This window comes from Homarus americanus, unplaced genomic scaffold (assembly GCF_018991925.1).
Source record: "Homarus americanus isolate GMGI-L3 unplaced genomic scaffold, GMGI_Hamer_2.0 scaffold52806, whole genome shotgun sequence".
NCBI lineage: Eukaryota > Metazoa > Arthropoda > Malacostraca > Decapoda > Nephropidae > Homarus > Homarus americanus.
This window is the reverse complement of record NW_024720773.1, coordinates 10,546,882-10,574,417: the sequence shown is the minus strand read 5'-3', so window position 1 is coordinate 10,574,417 and position 27,536 is coordinate 10,546,882. Positions and strand designations below refer to the sequence as shown.

Sequence of the window (27,536 nt, the reverse complement as noted above, 5' to 3'; positions counted from 1 at the left end):
CTTGGGTAAATTATCTCACTAAAGGAAGGAAAAAGATTTGAAGGGTAAGTAAAACACCAGACTTAACACTCTTGCTTTTATTATTAATATTGTTCCCAGGCAGCCCAGGTTATACATACATAGCTCCACATTCCGTACTGCATCCAACCTCAGACCAATGCAGTATGAAATGTCCAACGCTTACGTCTTCAGCATCATCTGGACCTCGGCTCCTGTCTTGAGATATTGTCGAATTAACTCTTTGTTGTGCCAGTTATTATTTCGTTAACTGTCGGTGTGTTTTGAGATATTTTAGTCAAATATTGTAGTGTTTTAATGACATTTCCGTTAACTTGCTGTGCTTATGACTGCACGCTGAGACATATTATTTCTGTACCTTCAAGACATTATTTACTGACGTTGCTTTTTCTTAAGACACTGATTAACCTGTTCCTTAGACATGGTTTAGTTCGGTATTACGTTCGCTGTCACCTTTCCTAGAACAATAAAGTGTATGTGAGACGATAATTTAGTGTATAAAATATTTCTTTATACTGTGTGAGGCAAAAATTCGGCTTGAAAACGATAATTTAATTTCGTTTCTATATTTTAATATTAAAAATACTGAAGTCACTTTCTGAAGGATATAATTATTTAGTACAAGTGATAGTGATTGACGGTGTTAGGTGATTGGTGTGTGTAATATGTGTTGTCAAGTGTTTATAGTCGTGACAGATAAGCTTGAGGAGTGTTATTTTAATCCCTTGAGTACGGTGATTTAATCCTTTGAGTAAGGTGACTTAATCCCTTGAGTACGATGTGTTATCCCTTTGAATACCATGGGTAAATCTCTTTAGTATAATAACACTGTACTCATGAGATCAAACCATCGTACTCAAGGGGTTAAGTACTCCTGGGCTTACCTACGATGATTATAGTAGATTATACAGTTGAGATAATTATACTAAGTGTAGGAATAAATATGTGGTGTATGACATTATATGCATTAACGTAACGCTCTAGGTCAAATAAGTGCTTTGGTAGCGGGAATTCTGTTTCGTTTGTGTGCTTCTGAGACAGTGTCATTCGTTCTTCAGTTTGTGAGACAGTTACTTTGGTACAGTATTGAGAACAAATATATTTTCAGTTTGTGAGTCTGACTTAGATTATAAGAGAAAATAATTTGTCTTGGGATGAAAGTGTTTTATATATGAGAGAATTATGTCTTGCTCGAGTTACAGTAATACTCTTATGGTTGTAATATTAGTCTTGTAAAATATCTTGGTTAAATGATACCGAAGTCTTTATTTCCATCAAATCATCAAAGACACAGTTTATTCATGTACTCATTTGAATAACATTAACATGAATACCCTTTGAATCTCACAAAATCCTTCAGACACATATGAAAATGAATTCCCCAAGTTTTCAACAGCAGAGTTCAGCCACTCCAACGTTGAATCTGAGATACAGTTGCACTCTGGAGTTTGATCCTCTTCATTCTCGCGTGTTACTCTATTTATACTGTTTCACTGAAACAAGAGGGACTAATAGACTCGTTTGTTTACTCGTAGTGGAGCGGCTGTACCTGCGGGCTTAGCGACGGGAGGAGACAGGAGCCTTTCACTACCCTTCGTGAATACACTTAAAACACAAATGCCAAAAGTGGTATATCACAATGTGCGGAGGTTATCGGTTGCCCTAAGTGGTAATAGTAAATAGTAGTGACAGCGGAGACCTGAGACACGTAGCGTGGCAGAGGAGTCTTGAAGGAGGGGCGTGTGGGAAAGTAAAGAGAGATCGAGGGTCTTGGTGCGTGTTGTGGGCATTACTGGTCGGTAGTGGGCGCCTTCCTCATCGCCATCCAAAAGGGGTAGCGCGCAAGCTGGTCTTGCTCTCCAGTCATCATCGTCGACGACCCCACCGACCGACCCCGCACCTCACACGTCGCCATCCTCGACACTTCACTCTGCCGGGGCAAAGTGTGGATTAGTGTGGTCAAAAAAGTACAATAGCGTCCCAGAAAAATGTCCCCGCCTGCTCCCTGAGACACTGTGAGTTGGAGGAAGGGAGGCAGGGACATTTTCCTGGGACACCCTATATATTCTGGTCAATGGGTTAGGACTGCCACGAGAATATTGTTGCTTGCTTTGGGAAAAAATGGTTTTTAACATGAGATATTATTGACGGAGTTACTGAGGCCAGGAATCAAGATGGGTCAAGTTAGGGTCTGTAAGATGAATATTGACATAATAGGGTTAAGAAATGTGAGGAGAGGATTTATGACGTTATGTTGGGAGTGAGATATATTTACTTAGTTATTTTCACATCAGGAACACGAGTACTAAACACATCATAATGTGCTTTACAATTACTACAAATCTCCCTCTATGATCATTTAAATATACCCATATGACACCGTAGAAAAATTAACATAAAATAAATTACTACCATGGTACAAAAATCATTGAAGATACAGTATAGTGAAAATTTAGAAAGTTAACCTGTGTATCCAGCCATAGTGACTCAGTATTGGGTAGTCTCCTCACCAGCCAGGGTACTAATGAAGATGTTCTGACAAACACCCGATCGATATACATCATAAAGTAACACCCAGGTATGTGCCTCTCACCTGAAACCTGACACATGTATCGCCACTCAGAATGTCAGAGATAATAATGTAATAAATGATAAGTGAAGTGTTGTATACGTGGAAATGTTAATGAATATAAAGTAATTAGTGAGGAAAGTTTCAGTAGAGGTAGAAGGTGGAGATAAAGGGGGAGGATCTAGTTGCTGGGGCCTCAGGCTGGTAACACGGCTACTTGACTCCTTGGGTCTCTATTCTCAAAGGTTCGTACAATCCTCCTCCTCCTCCTCCTCCTCCTCCTCCTCCTCCTCCTCCTCCTCCTCCCTCCTCCCTAAACTAAGTGCAATAGACGGCACTTAATTATGTTAGTCTCATTGCGACTCTGGTGTTATTTTGACTGTTGTCTCTGCATCATAGCTTAAGTGAGCTGGTCAGATACGGTTTATTATGACTAAGTTCAGTTTAAATACACATGTTAGGTCCCAAGGATAATGGTTAGGTTAGGTTAGGGTCTATTAGAACTTGCTAGTGATGTACCTCGATGATCTTAGCGAGGAGGCTGGAGATGTAGGTCAGGTCGAGGCTACATTCAGGACTGAGAACCACCTCGTTGTCCCCTGCTGGACCTCCCTCTATGGGCGATGTCGAAGATGCTGCTGCTGACGACGACCTCTTGCCCATGGAGCCTCCTGCCCCCCACCCGCGGTTCCAGTGAATCTGTAGGAGGAGGAGTGAGACATAAGAACTAGAGAGAAACAAGTATAGGCAGAAAAAGATACAGAGATACGAGAGATTACCAAAATATTCTTAGAGAGAGAGAGGAGAGAGAGAGAGAGAAAGGACTGAGAAGTAGTAACGAGATAGAAAGCTGAGGGGATGAGAATTAAAGAGAAAGAAGAATAACAACACAGAAAACGTTAAGTAGGTCACACGAAGACTAAAACAATACCTCAAAATATCAGTGTACTAATATCACCTCGAGCAGCAGACGGTAAATGACAACCTGATACTCGTGTGTTGACAGAGACATATGTGAGCCCTAGACTTGATTATGTAGTGTTTTTTGTTACTGGTTTGTGGAGATTGGAAATATAATTACCCCCAGGAGGCTTTGTTGGAAATGTTATTGTTTTAATGGATATGTAAAACTACGTATATGTATAAGTGTGTGTGTTATTAAGTTCCCACGAGGAAATGTATATTGATGTTAATATTAAGTGGCCACGATCACCATATCCTCAGTCACACCTTCCGTCCTTACTGACATAATTCCATCATTTTCATACATCACTTGTGTCGCCTGTAATCTCACCTCCTCCTCCTCCTCCTCCTCCTCCTCCTCCTCCTCCTCCTCCTCCTCCTCCTCCTACACACGTTTCCCCCAGTTACCTCCCTCTATTACCCCCTACACACAAACACCCCCTTTCTATTTTCTTCGTTTTCTCTCTCTCTCAGCCTCCTCCTCCCTAAGCATCCTTCCCCATAAGCCTCCTACCTTCTCTAAGATCTCCCTTTCACCCATTTCATAAGCCTCCTATACCCTCACCATGCACCCCTCTCTTATCCCCTGTCCATCCATACACACCTTCCCCTTACCCTCCTAAAATAACCCCTTTCACCTTCTGCTTCACCTCTCCCTCCCCCCCTCCTACCTAACCCCTTCACCCCCCTCCTAACCCCCATCCCCCTCCTTCATGGTGTTGACACTGAGAGGCTGAGACATCCATCCCCGGAGCGATAACTTTAATATTTTCATGGAAGTCGTTGATGCATCTCCCCCGGAAAGTCTTATATATGGTATTATTTTTATCCCCCCCTACATATAGTCTGATTATATTATACTCCACCACAACACACGCGGGAGGTGCTTCACTTTTCTTGGTATATTAGAAAACGACTGTAGGTGCTTCATTCTTGTTGTTTTTAAGAGAAATGTAGATACTAGTGTTATTAAGGAATCTCTCACAGTATTAGTCTCTGTTGGTAGGAATGCTTCTTTAGTCTGTCTGTCAGTTTTTTTGGGGGGGGGTTGTATTTCAGATTGTTTGAGGCGAAAAGATAGAATATTAATTTGTAAATAATAATACAAAAATCTTATTGGAACTGATTTAGGAATTTAAATAACACAAAGTTGGATTAAATTTTCGAAAAGATTTCAAAGTGAATTTGGAAAAGGTTAGGACCACTTTAGTACTAAACCTTCACTTATCTCTAATGTCTCACGTCATAACCCACACCTGGCACCACAGTATCACGCCATAACCCACACCTGGCACCACAGCATCACGTCATAACCCACACCTGGCATCACAGTATCACGTCATAACCCACACCTGGCACCACAGTATCACGCCATAACCCACACCTGGCACCACAGTATCACATCATAACCCACACCTGGCACCACAGTATCACATCATAACCCACACCTGGCATCACAGTATCGTCACCACCCACACCTGGCACCACAGTATCACGCCATAGCCCACTGGCACCACAGTATCATCCGTAACCCGCACCTGGCACCACAGTATCACATCACCAACCCACCTGGCACCACAGTATCATCATAACCCACACCTGGCATCACAGTATCGCAACACAACCCACACCTGGCATCACAGTATCCATCACCAACCCACCTGGCACCACAGTATCACGTCGCAACCCACACCTGGCACCACAGTGTCCTCATAACCCACACCTGGCACCACAGTATCACGCCACCAACCCACCTGGCACCACAGTATCACATCATAACCCACACCTGGCACCACAGTATCACGCTAACCCACCTGGCACCACGGTATCACATCATAACCCACACCTGGCACCACAGTATCACGCCATAACCCACCTGGCACCACAGTGTCACGTCATAACCACACCTGGCACCACGGTATCACATCGCCAACCCACACCTGGCACCACAGTATCACGCCACCCTGGCACCACAGTATCCACCACAGTATCACGCCATAACCCACACCTGACACCACAGTATCACATCATAACCCACACCTGACACCACAGTATCACGCCATAACCCACACCTGGCACCACAGTATCACATCATAACCCACACCTGGCACCACAGTATCACATCATAACCCACACCTGACACCACAGTATCACCTCATCATTCTGTTAATATTTACACCTGCGGCCAAATCATATTCCTCAACTTACCTGCGAAAACATCATACAGGTATATAGCTCATTAACTCGCTAAAAAGGGAATTACTGTTTACACGTCATATATAACATTAAGTGACTCTTGAGACGTATAACATGCCTTTGAGAGTATACATCAAAGGTCGTATGTTTTGTAAGAGTTGCTGAAGCTATTTTCTCTTGGTATAGAGATGGTGAAACTTGACTCCCTAGTGTTTTTTCACCCTGACGTCAAGCCTTTACTCTCTCTTGGTGAGATTACGTTTTGTTGACTTGTTTTGATTTTCACCATTTTTTGTTTGTTTCATGGACTTGGTGGTTTTTATTGGGTATTTTATTTGTTTGTTTTGATGTTTATATTTGTTTTCGTTTTTCTGTTTTTTATGTAACTGTGATTGTCTGTGATATTTTGTCGTTATATTGACGTTTACCAATATTTTATTTTTATTTTTATTCATTATTGTCTCCTTAATTTGACTTATACTGGAGTTTATTTATTTTATTCTTTTACGAGTGTTCTAGTTCCCAGTTTTCTTTCTTTCTTTATAGTCATTTGTGTTTAATAGAAAAAAGTAATTAAAAATCTTGGCATTATAGACTTGTGACTAATATACTCATGTGGAGGAGGTACTCACAAGTCTTATTACCTACTCGTGGGTTTTTATTGTACTCGACTTATCGCCATCTCATTAACTTAATCTTATTGAACTATTTTGGTGTATCTGAATGATGGAATTTATTTTACATACTGCCTATCACGTAACAATTGTACATATTCTTTGACTTATTCATAACCCCTTTTTTTTTTAGAGTAAATATGTGTTGACATTTCTTCATGTTGTTTTCACCCTTTCCTCTCACGTTCGTAGTAAATATGAGGTGATGAGATCGTGTTTCAGTATACTGCTTACGTGTTTTCCTGTCACATTATTTTTCTAGAGGAAAATTCAAAACTTCGATCCAGGAAGTTATTTTACTGTTAAAGCTTACGTATTTATTTTAGTTCGTCAGGTCGACAAGGTAAAGGCGTTTAAATTTACAGTAAAATGAGGGAAGATCAACATGATTTACTGACAGTTCAATCCTCTACTCCTGTCGCTCAAACAGGGTAATGCGTAAACACTCAGGGGACTAGATTTTCAAAGGTTCGTTCGATAAAATATCCTGGTAACTGGAGACATCAGAACACGTCTCACTGGTTTATTTAAGCTACTGCTCTAAATACTATCTGGAGTGACACTGATATTAGATAAAGACTTTACTTAGCGTCTTCTGTTTAGAGGGTTGGACTTTACCTTACGACGGCGTATTCTGTCTACCTTAGTTTTATCGTAAGTTCATAAGCTTCTGTGATTTTAAGTTTAACTGAATTACCAGAGGGTAGGATTAAGGATCACTGTAATGCTATGTATATCAGAATATTAGAATTATGTAATCTGTCCTCGACTTAGAGTAATAATTGAGTTTATATAACGGTGTCCATGATTACTGTTGCTATCAGAGTACAGGGTATTAGGATTAATGTAACGCCGGTAGAGTAGTAGAAATATTTTGATTATTTAGGAGAGAGTAATCAAGAAGGGCCGTGGATGTGTGGGCTAACATCTGCAATTTTACTCAGCCGCTGCTAGTTACAAGATAAGTGGGTAGAGGCGCAGGATACTGATTAATTCTGATTACGTTTTTTATCTTGTTTTCCAACGCATTTTCAGTAGTTATTAAGTGATAATGTTACTCATGATAAGATGGCACTGACCTGGGAGGTGGCTGGGGTGATGCAGGCAGTGAGGGTCACCAGAGCGAGGAGGAGCGCCTTAACGCAGGTGGCATCCACGCGGCACGGCATCTGCGGGTGAAGACGCCTCCAGTTACTCACTTGTGGTGTTGGAGCGCTGGTTAATGTGTCACTTACAGTAATATCCATTTAACTTCAGATTTTTAATTCATAAAAAGAGCGTAGCTTGAAAAATATACAAATACAGATACGAATATCACATCATTATAATAGTAGGTTGAGAAAAATCTTCAATTCAGAAACAATTGTACAGGTGCATGAGATGATTCACATAATGTACAGGTAGAAAACTTTCATCATGGTAAAGTAGGAAGACATCATAATACCCGATGTTCTAAGTCACATAATTTCTTACAGTTTGATAGAAGAGGAAAATTACATTTCTGGAAGCAATTACTTTGTATCCAATGACAGAGTGGAGGATCTGTCAGTGAACAGGGAAGCAACACGGGGTCACACGCGCGGAAGGATGAGCAGTGAGGCGGCATCATAAGCATCACAAAGATCAATATCTCGGGATGAAAAGACGACATCCCGGGGAATGGAACGTCAGCACCTATCTCCAAGGGTCAGCTGCGCTCACCAGGTTAATAACGATAGATCATAGGTATTTTCGGCCGCGTGAACTGTGAAGAATTCCGAGGGTCGAGTTTATATAGTGCATGTGTATGAATGCCAGGTCTCCACTGGCTCTATACAATGTTTCTAAATACGAAGGCCACCTCACAGTGAGCGGCATTGTGGGTCGTCACGAGCACTCAGGGGGGTGTAAACCACGATCCAGGGGAGGTATGGGGTGAGTGTACCTACCTGGGGTGTGGGAAGAATTGTCACTCTCAACACCGACAAATATTGAACGTGAGGAGTCGGATACACTGCAGGGAGCATGGAATGACTACTCTTGCTGTTTACCTTCTTGTACAAAGCCTCATTTCTTCCTTTATTCCTCCCTTCTATTCTCCACAGCCTTACCTTCCTCTCCTCGACTTCTCTAACCCACAGCCTGGACCACAACACCCAGTGTACCAACATTGTGCCAATGCTTGAGAGTGAAATAGCAGCTAAAAATAGAAGCCACATGTCTCAAGAAAGGTTCCATATTGGATGTCTAGAAGGCCTAGAGGTTTTCATCAGAGAAAAATTGAGAAGTTCACAAAAAGAGTTCCGATATTAAAAGCTCAGACATAGGTTCACAAATTGTTTTTAAAAAATCAGACAAAGGTTCACGAAGGGTTCAGAGATAGGTTGAAATAGTGTCCCTTATTACACCATCATGGCATCACCGTGGCGAGGAAACCAAGATTTACGGCCCCTTGGTGAAGCAAAATTCCACATGAGAGGTGTCAGGGCAACAAAGCCACGGTACGTAGCATAGCTTAAAACAAGGAAATCGTACGTGTGCAATAGAGAAAGAAAATATGATAAAGGTGGATGTGGAAATGTACAAAAGAGATACTTTAGAGGAGACTCAAGTAGTTCTGAGAAAAGTAGAGAGGGGGAAGAAGGAGGAGGAGGGTATACTTATTGGCAACACTCGGGGGATATACTGTGAGATATGCACTAGAAAATATACTTACGATATCGAAACCCCGTATGATTTATGTCCAGCTTGTATATTGCTCACAGGACTCATACTGTCACCTCAAAGGTTCAGTACCTTGATGTTTGTCATCACCCTGGGATATGTGATTACAAGGCTAATACTTCTGATCTGATCCTCTTAACATTTCCAGCAGTACCGTGGCTACTGACCCGCCACTGAGGACCAGGTAAAGGAATTGCGAGTGACCCTAAGAGGCTTAGATAAGGATGAAGAGAAAATTCCAGGGGTTATTTCTCCTTCCAATAAGGGAAAGTTACACCTTGCTGTGTGCGGCGACAACACTATCTGCCCTGCTGCCTCACCTAGCAACTTTGACGTGAGAAGAAAAGGATTGATGGATAGAATAACATGAATGATCAATTGGTCATTGTTCCCATTAAGGTGCACTTGAAAGCGAATCTCTTGCGATAATAATTTTTAGTCATGTCAGGAAAGGTAGACGTGATAGCACACCTAAACCTGCCACAATAGACAGGGAATACACACACACACGGCTGTAAGTTATCTCATGTCAAGACGTTCCACCATAAACAAACTTGGAGGAGCATGAAGATTGGCCAGACACGTCTTATGATTGTATTATACGTGAGATTTGCACCAAAGGACGACCTCTCCAGCCTCTTCAACAACCTTACCAAAGGCCGTACTGGTGATGATGGGAGTTGACACACACACACACACACACACACACACACACACAAACAAACACACACACACACACTACCTCAGAACCCGATCCCTTACGTTTCCCCCTCAGCGCTCAGGCCCTCGCGTTTCCCACTGGAGACTTCAACCAGGAATGTGGTTAAAGGGCAAATTTCTTCTATTTCGCGGAAGAGCGGAGGGAGAAAACGAGGGGGTGGGTGAAGTGAACTTACAGCTGAGAGGGTTCTTCGATATAGGCATCATGGGAATGGTTTAAATTGGTAGTATTACACGCTTGAGTTTGATGTTTTTCAAAGTGTGTTTACGACTGTGTAACCTAGTGGGGTGGTGGTGGTGGTGGGTGTAAGGAGTCGACGGAAGGCAAGGTGGATTAAGGGGTGAACACAGGGACGATATCTGAGAGGTGGAAGTAGACTGATACTTCGTTCGTTGTTAGTGAGGGAGACGCTCGTATACACAGAGACACACATGGAGACTCACCTGTTAAACACCTCCTTCCCTCCTCCCACTCGTTAACCACACCCACTTCCCTCTCCTATAACCACACCCACTTCCCTCTCCTATAACCACACCCACTTCCCTCTCCTATAACCACACCCACTTCCCTCTCCTATAAACCACACCCACTTCCCTCTCCTATAACCACACCCACTTCCCTCTCCTATAACCACACCCACTTCCCTCTTCTTCTTCTGGTGAGAAATTATCTTGTGAAATTTTATCCTGTTAAAAAACGGATCTTGGGATTTTATCTCATGAGAAATGCGCTGCCGTGATTTTGTCCCACGGGAGATGTGTCTTACCAGGAAGAAATTTTCCGTCGTAAATATGTCCAGGGAAAGTTGTCCCCGGCACCGAGCCACACACACTCATCCCTAAGCAAGCCCAGCGTGATCCCGGGGCTCAAGTGGGACCCGATTTTTCGTCCCTTAACCAAAATTACTCTGACAGTGTTGTAATTAGCCTGAACCTGACTAAACCAACCCTAACTGAACCTAACTACCACGGATTTAACCTAATTGACACTTTATTAATCTACCAAAAGTACCATCCTTATATCTGATAGTTGGCGAACACAGTCCTCCACTCTAAATATTTTCCGGATTGGTTTGGTTATGTTAGGTCAGTAGGTAATATAATCTGATCATTGCAAAGAACATATATTTTTTGCTTGTTTATTCCACATCCTAAAATATAGTCATCATTTAAGGTTCCCGATTAACAAAAGAATTGATCATATATTTACATTATACAGCATCTTTGTTAAACTTTGCAGCGGTCTGTTGATACTCACTGACCTGAAGTCAAGGCAAGCAGTCAGGCAGTCAGTCTACAACCTCCTTGACGAGTTGTGACAAATGTAATAAACACTTATTAACGGCTTCAAACCTCGTTCACTTGAAGTCTAATTAGTGGGACTTGGATTTTTTTTATAAACAGTAATTAGTTTCCGATTCAGTGCGGGGATGAAACGAGCCGAGTTATTAAGGTATTTCAGATGATGTACCTCAGCATGTCTAGAGTGACTCGCGGCCGGCCTGGTGACACCCACACATTGACATAATGATGATATTGCTTACTGTGTCAACTAGGAGAGGCGGAGTGGAGCGTATACACTAAATAGAGGAATGGTAGGTCAGCGTGGCGGGGAGTAGGTCAGAGGAGCGAAGGGTAGGTCATAGGAGCGAGAAGTAGGTCACAGTTGCCAGGGGTAGGTTTTAAATATAACCTAAGATTTTCGTACCTGCATTTCTACCTCCTTCTACTGTTTCATTATCTTTCTTCTTGTCTCTACTTAATTCTACGAGAGAGAGAGAGAGAGAGAGAGAGAGAGAGAGACTAACCAAAACTTAAACAAAAAAGACAACAAAGAAGCAATTTTTACCTGCGTGTGTGTGTGTGTGTGTGTGTGTGTGTATATAGCAGAGGGTTAAGAGCGTGTACGAACAACATGTTGACACCACCACCCAATATACAAACTGACTGACTGACTTCCTCCCACAAACACCTTTATATCACACTCACGTAAGATCCATCACGACGACCGACCACTCCCTCCCTCTACCCTTCCTTCTTCTCCTTCCACCCCCCCCCCTCCCCCCTCCCCCCCGAAACCCTGAAAATAAATTGCGAAGATGAAACCAAGCGTCAAGAATCTTAGAACGATGAGGGGGGGGGCGGGAAGGGTAGGTAGGGAGAGGAGAGAGGAGGGAGAAGTTTTGAGTAGGAAACCAGTGTGGAAAATGTCATGTTTACAAGGGAAGAGAAGGATATGTATCGATATATATGTGTAATTGGATATGTCGTTTGTTTACTGTACTGTATTTGTAAGAGCTATGTGTATGGGATTATGAGAAGCTGTGTGTTGCTAGTTGAGGGATTATGATATGTGTTGCAAGAGGTGGTGTGTGTGTGTGTGTTGTATGTTGGGAAGTATGAGGAAGTGTGTGTTGCAAGTTGAGGGTAAGAAATAATTTGTTTGAGATTTGAGACTGAGAAAGAAGAATGTGTGTGTGTGTGTGTGTGTGTGTGTGTGTGTGTGTGTGTGTGTGTGTGTGTGTGTTTCTTCTTAGTTGCTCTACCCCCTTACATGATACTTACACAACGGGTAAATCTTAAAACAATAATAATAATAATAATAATAATAATAATAATGATAATACAGTAATAATAAAAAAGGTACATAATAATAAAAGGAAAAATAATAAAACTAATAAGATTTTATAGTAATGTAACAGCTCCCGTTAATAATAAACTGTAGAGGTTAAAAAGGATTATTTTAATGTTGGAACTATATTAATTACAAGAGTAGTCGCCAGAGGGCTTCGTACTCGCCTTAGGTGGGAAGACGGACGGTCAGACAAACCAACTTAGGGATTCAGTTAACAGTACCTCATATTACTATACTATATACTGCAGTTGTCTTACTTATATATACTTACAGTACATACATACTTACTTTGGTCTATTCTCGACGGTCAAGTGTATTTGTAAACATCTTGATCTCCTTAGTGTTTATCCAGTCGTATTGCTCCCAGACAGTTCGCTATCGCTAATGTAACACACACACACACACACGCCATGTAACTTGGTAACTGAGAACCCAAAAGTTTTATCAAATCGTAACTTGAAGGAGAAGAGTGAGGGGGAGGAGGAGGACGAGGGAGCCGACAAGTGTAAAGATGATATATGTTTGAGGTGGTGAGGGTAAAGAGGGTATCAGAGCCCCAGAAGCCAGCAGGAGTGGGGCGGCTCCCTGGGGGCTGCACTCAACCTTTGAACTGCACTCCCTCTCCCTCTCCCTCTCCCTCTCCCTCCCCCTCCCCCACCACCCCTCTCACCCCCCCTACTGCTGTAATAGTTGCCTGGCTAGTCATTACCCTCACATTTTCCTTCATTTGTTCCTTCTACTGATTTTTTTGTCTTTTTTCCTTGTACCTGTTTATATTTTTCCTCGTGTGTTTGTTTTATTTTCTCAGGTTTTTGTTTTCGATGATTATTTATTTACTTGTGTGTGTGTGTGTGTGTGTGTGTGTGTGTGTGTGTGTGTGTGTGTGTGTGTGTGTGTTAAAGGAACGAGTTACACAATTCTTACAACAATATAGATCTAAAAGGCAACACCATAACGTGGTCATAAATACTATTAAATTTATAGAAGTGTCGAGCTTAACTCGTCTAAAAACCAACTTTAATCTCACCTCATAACTTTATTTTCCTCCCTCAGTATTTTGCCTCACCGACTGGGGTTCGTATTGTTGTCGAGAAACTGTTTATCACGGGAGAGTTAAGAAGAGGAGTCGATATTATGATAATTTTATCTATTAGATTTACATGTTGACGGTTTTATAAGAGTGGAGGAGGTGATTTTTTGGTGTAATAAGTCATATATAGAATAAAATTAAGTAAAAACCATCTGCAGTATCTGAAATAAACAGAGTATTAACCTTAGATTATTCTGATAAAAAAAATAACTATGAATAACACCAGTAATAACAATGTCTGCAGGCTGTGTATCGTACTTGTTACCTGTATGTTATGAATCGAGCGTAACCCTGCGAGTTTTTTTTACACACACACACCATTATCAAGTCATTCAACACCTCCTCTACCTGGCTCGCTTTAATGAGTGAACCAATTTACATACATACAATACACATGTAATCTACTCCCTCAAAATAACCAGATGCGACTATCAACAGATAAAGCGACTATGGCTGTGAGTTTGACCCAGGTCTTAACTATACTCCCATACGACCTGTAAAAATAGATCTTTTATTGTTATTTTATTTTCACATTCTCTGCACTTTATATTGCAGGTAAAATTGAGAGGAAAATTACCTGAGTGGTTAAAGAAAGTTGTGTGTGGGGAGGGGGTAGGGTCTTTTTTCTTGGATCGTGTTGATGGAAATATATTTTTGGGGGGGAGATAGAAATGAAGAAGGGTATTGTTGACACACTGTATGCGTAGGTGTGTGTGTGTTTGTGTGTGTGTGTTTGTGTGTGTGTGTGTGTGTGTGTGTGTGTGTGTGTGTGTGTGTGTGACAAAAGAGTTATATAAATGAGCCCTATAAATTCCTAGGAGATTTGTATAGTGTATATGACTAACAAAGATGATTTATCCATTCTTAAAGGTCATAAATAATATAATAAATTGAGGTTTTGCCTCATAAAATTTTGAAGAATTGTATATTGTAAAAAATTAAGACTCAAACTCGGTGTTAAAAATAGACATAAATAACAATAACAACCAATAACAATGTACGTATTTTATGGTCATTAATGTTTACGTGGCATTTTTATTGTTTATTTGCAGCCAGTAATTAAAATATTAAGGAATTAGCTTTGTCTCATAAATACATCAACACAGATTTTTACCATTGTATTTGTGCCGTGTAAATGGTACCGTTATCTCAGCAACTCTTTAATTTTTTTACTGAAATTTCACGTATCTATTTTTTCTCTCTCTTCTGGGTACTGGATAATCATGTATTTCGAGTCCCAGAAGATGAGTTTCGATGGTCAGGAATCATCTTGTATTCATACTCTATTCTCGACCTTTGGCACCTGAAGCTTGTGGTCACGTGTCGTCAAGTGAACTAACATACAAACACTCACATTAAGCAAGAACGTTATCAGAATCCTTTGTCAACAACTCGCCACCCGTAAGTTTCCCGCCTAAGAAATATCGAGGACAAACAGAGAGCCTAACGAGAGATGGTGACTGGCGGGGGTTGTGGGCTGGGGAGGAGGAAGGAGCAGGGAGGGTGGGGGTATCATCGTGGCCTGTTGAACACCGATTATTGGGAAAACTTGCTGTCAAACACCTCTCCCACTACCTATGTTGACTGCAGGATATCACTGGGAGAAAGCGAAGGGGTACTGATTGACTCTCACAGGGCTTGGCTATATTTGACGGGGTATGGGCTAACTCTGACAGGGCTTGGCTATATTTGACGGGGTATGGGCTAACTCTGACAGGGTTTGGCTATATTTGACGGGGTATGGGCTAACTCTGACAGGGTTTGGCTATATTTGACGGGGTATGGGCTAACTCTGACAGGGTTTGGCTATATTTGACGGGGTATGGGCTAACTCTGACAGGGTTTGGTTATATTTGACGGGGTATGGGCTAACTCTGACAGGGTTTGGCTATAACTAAACGCTCGCTTACTATAATTAAGAGGCTGTAATCATGCTCACTGAGGGACCTAATATTAGACTTGTCTCTGGCAGTCTTGTGTTGTGATGTCTGTCTGCTTTTTGTATGTCACTTTATCTACCTATCTGTCTATCTGCATGTGTCAGTCTGTCTGTCTATCTGTCTATCTATCTATCTATCTATCTATCTATCTATCTATCTAAAAAGAAAAGGACAAGTTAACGGTCAAGTAAAATCCCCTAGTGGGCGTTTTCTATATCACCAATAATATTAGAAAATGAGATACAGGAATTAGGATTTGTGCCTCAACTTAACCAAACCCTCGCTGACGACATTGCCCTCCACCGTTTAAAAAAATACATAGGGGAAAAAAAAAGACCTCAAATCACAAAAACAATTCGACGATATCTTGTTAAATCTTTCAACCAGGGCAGAAGATCGCTATTATATCAGTCAGAGATCTAGATATTTTATCTTCTGCATTTCACACACACACACACACACACACACACACACACACACACACACACACACACACACACACACACACACACACACACACACACACACACACACACACACACACACACACACACACACACACACACACACACACAACCTCCGGGATGAGTATCTGGTTTAATTAAAACTGAAAATAAATTAAAATAAAGAGTAAAAGCATTAGCTGTGTATGAGAAAAAAAATACAGTGAAAACAAGATGTTATTTGGCTCCCTACAGCCCGTCCTATGCCGAACTAGGAATGTGTTGAGTTATATAGATGGTGTGTGTGTGTGTGTGTGTGTGTGTGTGTGTGTGTGTGTGTGTGTGTGTGTGTGTGTGTGTGTGTGTGTGTGTGGAAGGAGAGAAAGGTTCGTGCGTTCTAGTTCAATGAGGTTCTAGAGAAAGACGATAATTTTGCCTCCTAACTATTATTATTTCAGTTAAATTCTGTTTAATTTAGCGCACTAACTACAGCTAAATGGACATTTCTAGTTAAGTTAAACGTATTGAATAATTTATCTCCTACTAGATGCTAAGTGAATATGTGTTCAGTTAATGTTTATCGATGAAATTTTGTCTCACTAGATAGGGCTGGGAAAAAAGTAATTTACTTCAGAGGTACAGTTGCCGATTCACTGTCACTGATGCCCTTCACTTGGCTGGGAATCTCTTACACCGTTGCCGTCACATTGCTCGGGAAGACCAGGTTCACTGTTAAAGGCGGAAATGGATGCAACTATACATTAAACCCTGCTCATTTGGTCGTGTTTATTGTATCGTTATATAACAGACGTTTACTCGCTATTGTCTTCGTTTTGTCAGTCCAATTATGCCTTTCCTGACCCAAGTGATAGAATTTTTAGCATTGGAGGAATATCTTTTCAATTGTGGTCAAGATATCGTCACCTTTCTTGTGTTACTGTTTCTGATAATCATAACATTATTCACTACATTGGCAACATACGATAGATGTAGTCAGTGTGATTAGATGTATAATGAGGAGACTTTCTGCCCGTTTGCATAGATCAGTAAACAACAGAATTTATATTACTTATTTAGAGATCCATTAGCATAGCGTGGTAAAACATCCAACATTATAATTCTAAATTGACTGGATGTAGTCCTCTTTACTTCAGGAAATTGCCAAAACAAACAAAAATAATTTATTTTATTTTATTTTTAATTTTTGCATTGCTCATTCAGTATTCCATTGTGATGTTGGTAGATATTACACACACATTAAATTGTCACAAACACCTGACACACTTTTTAAACTCCGGGCTTAGTTTAATAGGTCAGTGTTTAAAATTAGGAAGAGGAGGAGATGTGAGGGGTTGGTGACCTCGAGTATGGGTAGAGAACTGTTTACTACCTTGGGAAGACTGTACTGGTGACGCCCCACGAACTAAAGGAGGGACATTTAGCAGAAGTCACTGAAGAAAGACTATTAACTGGAAGAAAGCCTCTCTCCAGGTTATGGCAACGAACTGGAAGGAGGGTCCTGTTAAATGGGGGAAGGACATGTACTATTTAAAGGCTGTGTTATAGAGTAAGGTAATTTCTACCCCCAGGGGAACACCATACTAATCTTTCTTACCACTTATGTCTTCCGATTACCACCACTAGTCACCATCCCAAGCGCTCCATCACAGTCCACCTACAAATACTATACCACTATCACCACCACCTCCACCATCACCATACCACCCAACCACAGTCTAGACACCAAAAATATCTTCTCTTACCACAATGAAGAGAGAAAAAAATTTAGATGTACTTGCTAACCTTTGATAATAGCCGTAATTATGAAGTCAGTGACAAAAATGATACTGGATAATGAAACGTCTTAATGTAACTTAATGTAAAAGTTCACCTGTCTCCATCTCCTTAATGAGTTAGTCTTTGTACAGGTGTTGTCTGTCTGTGATGACGTGTTATTCACCTTATAATCTGATCTCTTGATTAAAGTCTTCTTCGCTACGTAAGGGGGGGGGGTTAGGTTTGGTTAGGTTAGGTTAGGTTATGGTTATGGTTAGGTAGTGATAAATTGGGTTTCATTAGGTTAGGTTAGAATAGGTTGGATTAGGTTATGTTAGGTTTGGATTAGGTTGTGGCGAGGTTAGATAATGTGAGTGTAGGTTAGGTTAGTGCTAGGTTAGATTAGGTTAGTGTCAGGGTGGCTTAATCGTAAAGCGAAATAAACTGGGATTTTCAACACTTTTCTTTAAGATATGATAAAGGTTATGAAAATTTGATGATATTAGGAAATGAAAAGAATATCAAAAACAAAATAAAAAAATAACTCGGAAGGTTCCATGGTGGATAAAGATTACGGTTCTATAAAACGAAAGATTACGGTTCAACACAGGACGAAAAGAGTATAGATGGTTCTCTGAAGGAAAGGCAACGGTTCCACGGTTCACAGGAGAAATGTTGCTATACGGAGGTTCTGGCTCGATGGTTGAGGTGTTAAATTATCGAGGCACGTGATCTCAGCCGTGGTTTAAAAAAAAAGTTATTAACTCGTTTGAGGTTCATGATTTATTTACCTGCCTATAAATCAGGTCAGTGCTGTGTTGTCCGGAAGTTAAATTTACTTTTTTTATAAATTTATTCATATTTGAGTTTGTTTATTTTACTTTGGTGTTTAATTATCTATCTATTTAAAAGTTTTGTTTATTATATATACCAATTCAAGTAAGTCTTATGGAAGGAATTTTAATTATTTTTATTAAGTTATATTTCCGTTCTTAATGTCTTTGTAGTGCTCGGGCATTTAAGAATAGTGGTACACTACTCTCTCTCTCTCTCTCTCTCCATTTATTTTGTACCACTAAGTCTTACCTCAAGTGATAAAAACAAAAGACACCTTTCCCAAAACTTGACAAACTTTTACACAATTACGAAAGGAAATTGTCGACTCTTCACAGTAAAAAAAATAACAATATATATCTCTGAAAAGTATTTATGCTGTGAATTATATAACCAAACATATTATTCCCAGTAAAAATAACGTTTATAGTGTGTGTGTGTTTTAGTAATAATATACAGTACTATATACAGTACTCGGTAAACAATATTTTATGTCGTATGTTTTATTATTTTCTAATATGATAATTCTGGTGGAAAAATAGATGTCGTAATGTTTATTTCATAATGTAGTTGGTGATAAAGGTTTTATACAGTTAAATTTATTTCCTAATATATGTTACCCCATGATATATATTTTATGCCGTTATGTATTAGTATTATCAGCTAAAATTTCAACATTGTCTTAATCATAGATTGTAATAGATCTATTTCACAATACTGTATAGATTATGTAAATGTTTAAATCTTACGGAGTTTTTAATGGTTAAATCTCAGAGTTCTTCTTGGTTAAATTTCACTGAGTTGTCATTGGTTAAATCTCTCAGAGTTCTTAAATGGTCAGTATACTAGGTAATGTGGTCACGTTATTATTTCCTTGTGTTGTTTACTGTATATGTGACAATGACGAGAATTGGAAGGTTTTATCGAGAGCCAAGTTCTTTATTTCGTGATTTTTTTTGTATCCAGTCGTATTAATGGGATTTTGCTTTGCTAAGACGTTTATCCAGTTATGTTAATGTGACCATTATCCAGTTTTATAAAGGATATGTTATTTATTTTATTATTATCTAGTTATATTTGTATTTTTCTTCACTAGTAAGGTATGTATGTATGTATATCAGCCAATTCGATACGTTCTTATATTTTTTAAGTTACAAGAAGGAAAATTCAACATACGATCCTTGGAAAACTTGAGAAATTTTAAAACCATTCGTCATTAACTAAAGGATAAAATAATAAAAATACAGTTGCGACTTTGGTGGATACAGTTACAGAGAAGAGAAGAAAAATCATCCACATTTTATCTCTGGCACAGTTCACTATTTTCGTTAAACAAATTCTTCGAGGGAGTCAAAATAATAATCTCTCTAGCTATCTCTGAGCTGTGTTCGTTTTTTTTTTTTTATCTCGAGTCAAGTTTCAAAGTCTACCTCGCTGGGCTTTTATTAAACTTAGTTACGTTTTTCTTCTTATGTTCAGTGTATGAGTGTTTGTCCAGTCTGTCATTGAGTACCTTACAGCACTGGCCTAAAACTGTGCAGAATGAAGGTGTTTTGTTAATTTATTTTATTTATTTAAGTTTTTTTTACCCTAGACAGTTGGAACTACATCAATATTTGGTTCTGTGAAAACGTTGACTGTTGGGTGAAATTTAATTGAATATTTTGACTATAAGATGAAATTTATATGAAAAATGTAGATTGGGACTAAAAAAGTTATGAAAACGCTGAATATCGGACAAAATTTATATGAAAACGCTGACTATAATTATCAAAACAATTACTCTAACCAAATTATGCTTAAAAATGTATATAAAAAAAATTCCCCCCCCAAGACAATTGCTTATATGTACAGTATATATGCATTTCAATGAATAAAAATATACTTAACAGTTACCTTGATTGCAATATACCGTGATAATGACAGGATAAAAATAAGGGCAGTAACAAATAATGATTAATTTGGGGTGAATTACTTGATAAAACTGACAGACAAAATAGATGGCGATACAGTATGATGATGAGAATGATGATGATGATGAAGATAAGAGATAGAATAGTGAGTGAATAATGACTAAATACACACTGAACAATTACATAAACTGTATCTTCCTTTTTTTGGGTCAATACTCAATGATCTGATACACAAAATAAACAAAATCACAAAATACATCTTTTTTAGCGAATACTGTAAGAGAACCTGGATAGAAATGGGAAAATGTTTACAAGCACGTGTCACATTACTGAGCCAGATAATAGAGCAGTGTTGATCTGTACACATCTGCATGACAAAGGCGAATACTGACAAAGACTCGGGGAGATATGTCAGTGCTGTGTTAATATATTTCAATAACCAAGGCAGATTATCGAAGGTTCCTACTCTGAATATTCCTTCCTCACATAACTAAAGATGAAAGAGATTGAATCACGCTAAAACACAAAGGTAAACATAGGTAAAAACAGCATTTTTTTTTTTTTGGTCTTAGCTAAAATAGGTTCGCTTAACACCATATAAAATTAGAACGCAGAAACTCCTCAAAGGTTTCTTTCATAAATGCCTTTCCGGAATTTCAGCTAAGTGAACGCACCAAATTAAGAGACTGAGTAAATTTGAAACTATTTTTTAGGGGAAGTATCATTATTATCTTAAATTAACCAGGTAGGTTCATTCTTACATCATAAATTACGTTTCATTCCAACATCTTCAGATAAACTTATAATGTGACCTTGTTTCTTAATGGGATCTTAACTAAATGTAACTTGAGTTCTGCATTTGGTTCCTGTTTTGTTACCACTGTTATTATTATTATCTCTCTCTCTCTCTCTCTCTCTCTCTCTCTCTCTCTCTCTCTCTCTCTCTCTCTCTCTCTCTCTCTCGTGTACGGTGTGTCAGTTTAAAGGGTAAATTAATGATAGGACATTTGAGGTAAATGTCATGACAAATATTGGCAGGTGTGAGGCAGAGATTGAGGCAAATGATGTGGTGTTTAGTTAAAGCCTCACATAGATGTTGGGATAGTGTTATTATTATTATTATTATTATTATTATTATTATTATTATTATTATTATTATTAGTGTTATTATTATTATTATTATTAGTGTTATTATTATTATTAGTATTAGTAGTAATAGTAGTAGTGTTTTTATTATTATTATTATTATTATTATTATTATTATTATTATTATTATATTCCTGCAATCTCGACGTCATTTTGGCCTGTGTCTTTTGAGTCGTAGCCTTAAGTGAGCCAGTAAGTACATACGATTTCACACCACCAGTTAAAAGCTGGAGTTTTATGTTCAAACATATGACTCGAGACGCTGCAGGGTGTGGGAGAACTTCACCCTTCAGCAGGCGGTCCTTGAAGCTGCTGGGGAGGTACACTAAATTACTAATGGTCGGCGTCCGGATTCTCAATGAGTCTTACGTGAATTTTTTCTATCTCTGATTGGGAGCAAGAATACCCATGTACTTATAATATAGTAGTTTCGAGGCTATTTTGGCCACACCTGATGAAGTTAAATGCAGTTCCTTAAGTCACAAGTTTGGTGATGAGTGTAACGTGTGGGCTTTTAAGTAGCAGATGCCCTTCCTCTTATCGTGGTTCCTCGTAATTGTTAATTTGGCGATGGACAGTTCTTATGTCAGTCGCTTTGTTTACTGTGTGTGTGTGTGTGACTGCTGAATGACTATTTAACCACTGCCTCGACTGAACCACTTAAAGACACTATTGAACCACTGCTAATGACCCACTTAATGACTCGACTTAACTACTGAAGAGGTTGTTATTCCTGACATCAAAACAAACTAACATTAACCTGACATAAAAATTCTTTCAAATTCTCAAGAGTCTCATACGTTAAAAAATTTCCCCTTAAAAAAACCCAAGATATATATGAGAACACCTTTAACTTACTACTTAAAATGGCGATGGAAAAACAGAAAAGGTCAAAATGTCGTCGAAATTACACTAAAACTACTGTAACCATATATGCGTTGTCTTGTCATAAACGTGAAAAAACTAAGGCTTGTGACTCTTAAATACACGGGAAATAATTATCCTTCAGTACTACCACCAGAGAATCTACTATATCCTTGGTTAGGTTAGGTTAGGGTAGTGACGAGTACTTGGTTAGGTAGGACGAGCTGGGTTGGATGGGGTCTGTCTACTATATCCTTGGTTAGGTTAGGTAGTGACGAGTACTTGGTTAGGTAGGACGAGCTGGGTTGGATGGAGTCTGGTGCCAGTTGGGTGAGGTGAGGGGGGCGTGGCGTGATGGAGTGGGGTATAGGGGAAGGATTCTATCAGTTAATCAGTCGGGAAAGTTATTCACTGATTTGTTTACTGTAGTTAAATGTTTAAGCAAGATGATGACGATGTTGTTGTTGTTGATGATTACAGTAATACAGTTTCTTCTCATAAATTGTCTGTTTACTAATTAGTACAGTACCATGTGATGGTTTTTAAAGTATAACTGTTATTGATAAGTACCATTTAGCAAGAATTTGTTTAAGGTAACGTGAACTGTAACGTTGTGGAAGTAAATGACTTGTAACGTTGTACACAAATAATATGACTTATAACGTTATATGAAAGACACACTATAGTGACGTTATATACAGTATACAAAGAACTATTTGTAACCTTACGTACAATTTATATTAGACCAGTACTGTAACACGATCTGTAGCGTTATATACAAGAAATGTGGTTTCTGATATACGGGAAACACAATCTGTAACAAAACAAGTAAATGAGACGCTTTGTAACTTAGAAACAATGAGTAGGGGCGTGATATCCGGCCAGAACCACGCGGTACATTGACTTGGTCTGACGATCACATGGAACGACAGCAACAAGTAAGGTCGTTTATTACAGAGGTAAGGCACTCCAACAAGTGGTTAGGGACAGAGGGCCCCTGAGTGGTAGATGCAGGACGCGAGGCGACGTGTCTCACCTGGGGAGGTGTGTGGAGGTGTTGGTCCGGCGGCGTAACGAGAGGTGTATGTGCAGGTGTGGAGGATGCCAGGTGGTCAGTGCTCCTCACACCTTCCAACACACGCTTATATACACCTAGGGCGACATATCTACCCGCCCCCTCGACACTCCCCTCTCTCCTTCTCCCTTCCTTCCTCCCCCCCTCTCTCTCTCCCCCAAGCATAGCCACGCCCACATCCCCCGCGCCACCGTTCGCCACGCCCCTCGTCCCACGCCTTGCGCTGAAGTCGTCCGGCGCCACCACTACTTCCTTGATCTCCTCAGCCTCAAAGCTCACAGGGCATGTCCTCAAGGGTGGGTCCAACACATCGATCTCATTTTCCTCTCTTGCGTGATGGTCAAAGAAATATATGCATTTCATTAGTACCTGTATCGTCCTCCTTAGACAGAAATAAGTCTGTGATGTAATCTATGTCCAGTGACACCTCAAGAACGACGCGTGTTCCTGTACTGTCACACTGGAGCCCTGGTCACTCTCCTCTCCCATAATGAGGTGTTGAGACTTTTAGAAGTTGTGTGTCTTATGAAGCCAAAGTTGTATCTCTCCACTAAATAATCCTGGCAGATGTATCACATAATATCAAAATCACTGTTAACAGGTCATACCACAGCCCATGTCAGTGTGTAGTTGCTGGTGGCAGATCTGTACAGTGGTCTATGGTGGTGTAGAAGTAACAAGTGTCTCGCTTTGTCATTAGACCCGTTTATTTCTCCAGGTGTAAGACGAACTTATTACAAAATTAATTGCCCAGGAAACAGAGTACCTCAACCATACAATATGAATTCAAAATTTATCCAAAAAAGAATTTCCTAGAATTAGAGAACAAACCGAGTCAATAATTTATCAAAAAAGCCACATTCAGTTTTTTCAATTCAAAGTTGATTTACTAGAATAATGAAAAGTGTTCTAAGCTAAAGCCGGAGATATATTTCGACATGTTATAGAGAGTCATCCAGAGATAATCCTACCATATGATTACATACCATTTACATAACAGACGTAAGGCATAATTCCCCATACTGAAGCCTGACACAGAAACAACGGAAGAGTGAGTTACGTGGGACCATTGACTCCTGTACGTGTGTTCGTTATCATACGTCCAGAATAATTATGACTTGTTAATTTTTTTACCTTAATGTTTGTTGTAATAAGAATCTGTAGTCAGTCTCTCTTGTACTTGTGTAAGATTACGATATTATACATCTTACCATTAGAAAATAAAGTGTATTAGTGTATACTGTATATTTAAAGAAATGTGTGTGTGTGTGTGTGTGTGTGTGTGTGTGTGTGTGTGTGTGTGTGTGTGTGTGTGTGTGTGTGTGTGTGTGTGTGTGATATTAACGGAAAGTAACAGACAGATAGACCGAAGAAAACAGGACAGACAGACACGTATACACATAAGACAAACAAAACACACCAACAGCCTCGCACACAAATAACCTAACCTGACACAAAACAAAAATTAAAACATGCAAGTAAAGATTTATAATCCCTTCCCTCTCCCCTCTCTCCCTCCCCTCACCCCTACCCCCTCCCCTATCCCATCCCTCCCCTCCCCACCCCTCCCTTACCTTGTTTACCTGGCAGAAAAGAAGAGTTACATTATGACGCCTCCACCCTTCCCAGAATCCTCCAGGGGGGGGGTTAGATCAACAGCTTCGCCATCCTGACACTCTGCCCTCAACACACCGCCGTTATCTATTTATTTTAGATTATATATGATATTAATTTATATTTATTTATTTTTTTAGATAGAAATGCACTTATCAATATGCTCAAGGTAGTGATCGTTGTCTTGTGTGTGTGTGTGTGTAATTAATGCTTTTTCGGCTCTTCAGTATAATTTAGCTTATGCTTTCGTTTTCATGGTAGCTTCAATAACACTACCGCACACTTGGGTTGTCATGGTAAGGCCTGAGGTGGGGAAGGGATGTGAAGATTAGACACCCCAATTTATTTCACCTGAAGATTAGCCACCCTATCACTACAGTAACCTAACCTAACCTAACCATTCTAACTTAACCTAACTCCTTAACCTAACTTAACCATTCTAACTTAACCTAACTCCCTAACCTGACCTAATCCCCCACTCCCATGTGTTTTGTCCGGGTGATAAAATAGGGTGTCTAATCTTCAGGTGATCCTTGGCGCAAATATTTCCCAATTTAAATATTTTTTCATCTAGATTATCGATAGTCTTGATATACAGAAGTGGAATAATTTTTATAACAACACAGTATCACCAGAGTTAAAACGCCAGCAAAGGTCAATGGTCAGAGGTCATGTAATGTTAAGTTTAAGACCTCAATATGAGATTCTAAGAGAAGAAAAGGAAAATTCGTTTTATTTAATTTTCCAAAGGTGCTCAGGTACAGATAAGGGAACAGCTGGAGAAAGAATTAATAAAGGAAAACACGATTAAGAAGGTCCCACTAAACGACAACAGATAGAGAAAAAATGAAGGAAAACAAACATATACTGTAAAGGTTGTCCCTCCTACTCGAGGATGGCCGGCACGAGGGCCACCTAGGCGTGAATTTGTTTCAAATGTAGAAGCTGTCGCCAACGCAACAACCGCTCCTTAAGTTAACGAGTTGCATGACCGACTGTCAAGGAACACGATCCACAAATCGATTAACATCCCAGGTCCCCAATTACTGCTGGTTAGACAGAGGCAAATGGCGTATCAATTTGCCCATAGTTTCACCCTGCCCAGGAATCGAACGTACATACATACATACATACATACATACATGCATACATACATACATACATACATACATACATACATACATACATACATACATACATACATACATACATACATACATACATACGCCCAACATTATTTTATGAGGAGTTCCCCTAAACACAGAGATAATGAAAAAAAACAACAACATATTTTTACATCAAAGTTGCCAATATTGTACTGAAATAACATAAAGATCAAGGGGTATTGTTTTTTGATAAGGGTGGAGGAGGGTGGAGAGTGACTGCCGTATACATAAACAGTATATGGGTTACACACACAATAATGTTTTTTTGTTTTTTTATGAAAGGTGAGGCTTGTGACGTCAGTTCATATTGATACAGCAATGGTAAACAGTAAATTGATTCACGCAAGGAAAGACCACTGTAGATGGATAGATAGATAGATAGATAAATAGTGGTCCATAGAGTCATATAAAAGTTTGTCAATAATAACAGTGACACTTTTACTGAATATCTATGTAATTATCTCTCTGTCTGTCTATGACTATTTTATTGAACTAATAGCTATCAATCGAATCCAAGACGCAGGTCGTATTCGGATGAAGGAGTCGAAACATACGAAGCATTTAGTGTTGTGTTCGGGCCAGTGGTGTGTGTGTGTGTACGTCGTGGCCTCTCAACGCCTCACTTTGCTTCCTTTAATTTTATTTTTTCCTTTTTGTGATCATTTATCTCTGTTTTCCTTCCTCGCCATTTCCCCTCACATGATTCACTAGTTAGCAATAAATAAGGTCCTATGCTTTTCTTCAGCACTTCTGGAAACATGATATAGTATTGTGTTCTGAGGAGATAACAGGATAACTTTTATTCTTTTAATCAATAAACTGTACTAGGAGGAAACATAGGAAGTTAATATTTAATAGTGTGAGTTTATGGTAGATTTCACTAGTAGGTAAATTTGTATACTTTATTAATAAGAAAAAAGTCGTACTCGAATTATTATTTTTTTTTTAAATATATTTACCGTATTACGTGTCAAAATTGTTTACTAATTGAGGTACACACACACACACACACACACACACACACACACACTGACACACTGTACAGATATAGCTTGAGTCATATTTCAGTTACAAGTTGACGTCGAGAGTTGTCTTTTTTTCAGATGAAGTTGTCTCATTAGTATTATCTCTCTGAGGTACAAATGGCGTCTTTAACTTAATCGTAAGCTAAAAATTCTGTGTTGTTTGGTATCCACG

General features: G+C 39.4%; 2 protein-coding genes across 2 annotated transcripts in view; one reads left to right on the top strand and one right to left on the bottom strand.

The window, feature by feature from the left end:
• The window catches only part of LOC121861070 (inward rectifier potassium channel 2-like), a 93,217-nt gene that overhangs the window by 6,907 nt on the left and 58,774 nt on the right, over nt 1-27,536 (top strand). The gene's annotated exons all lie outside the window — the stretch shown is intronic.
• On the bottom strand, nt 63-23,604 carry LOC121861071. The gene is made up of 4 exons (XM_042358614.1): nt 23,521-23,604; nt 7,500-7,589; nt 3,107-3,286; nt 63-1,948 (listed from the first exon to the last, which is right to left on the bottom strand). The coding sequence occupies exons 2-4, from the start codon at nt 7,587-7,589 to the stop codon at nt 1,808-1,810; spliced, it is 411 nt and encodes a 136-aa protein (XP_042214548.1). The 5' UTR covers nt 23,521-23,604; the 3' UTR covers nt 63-1,807.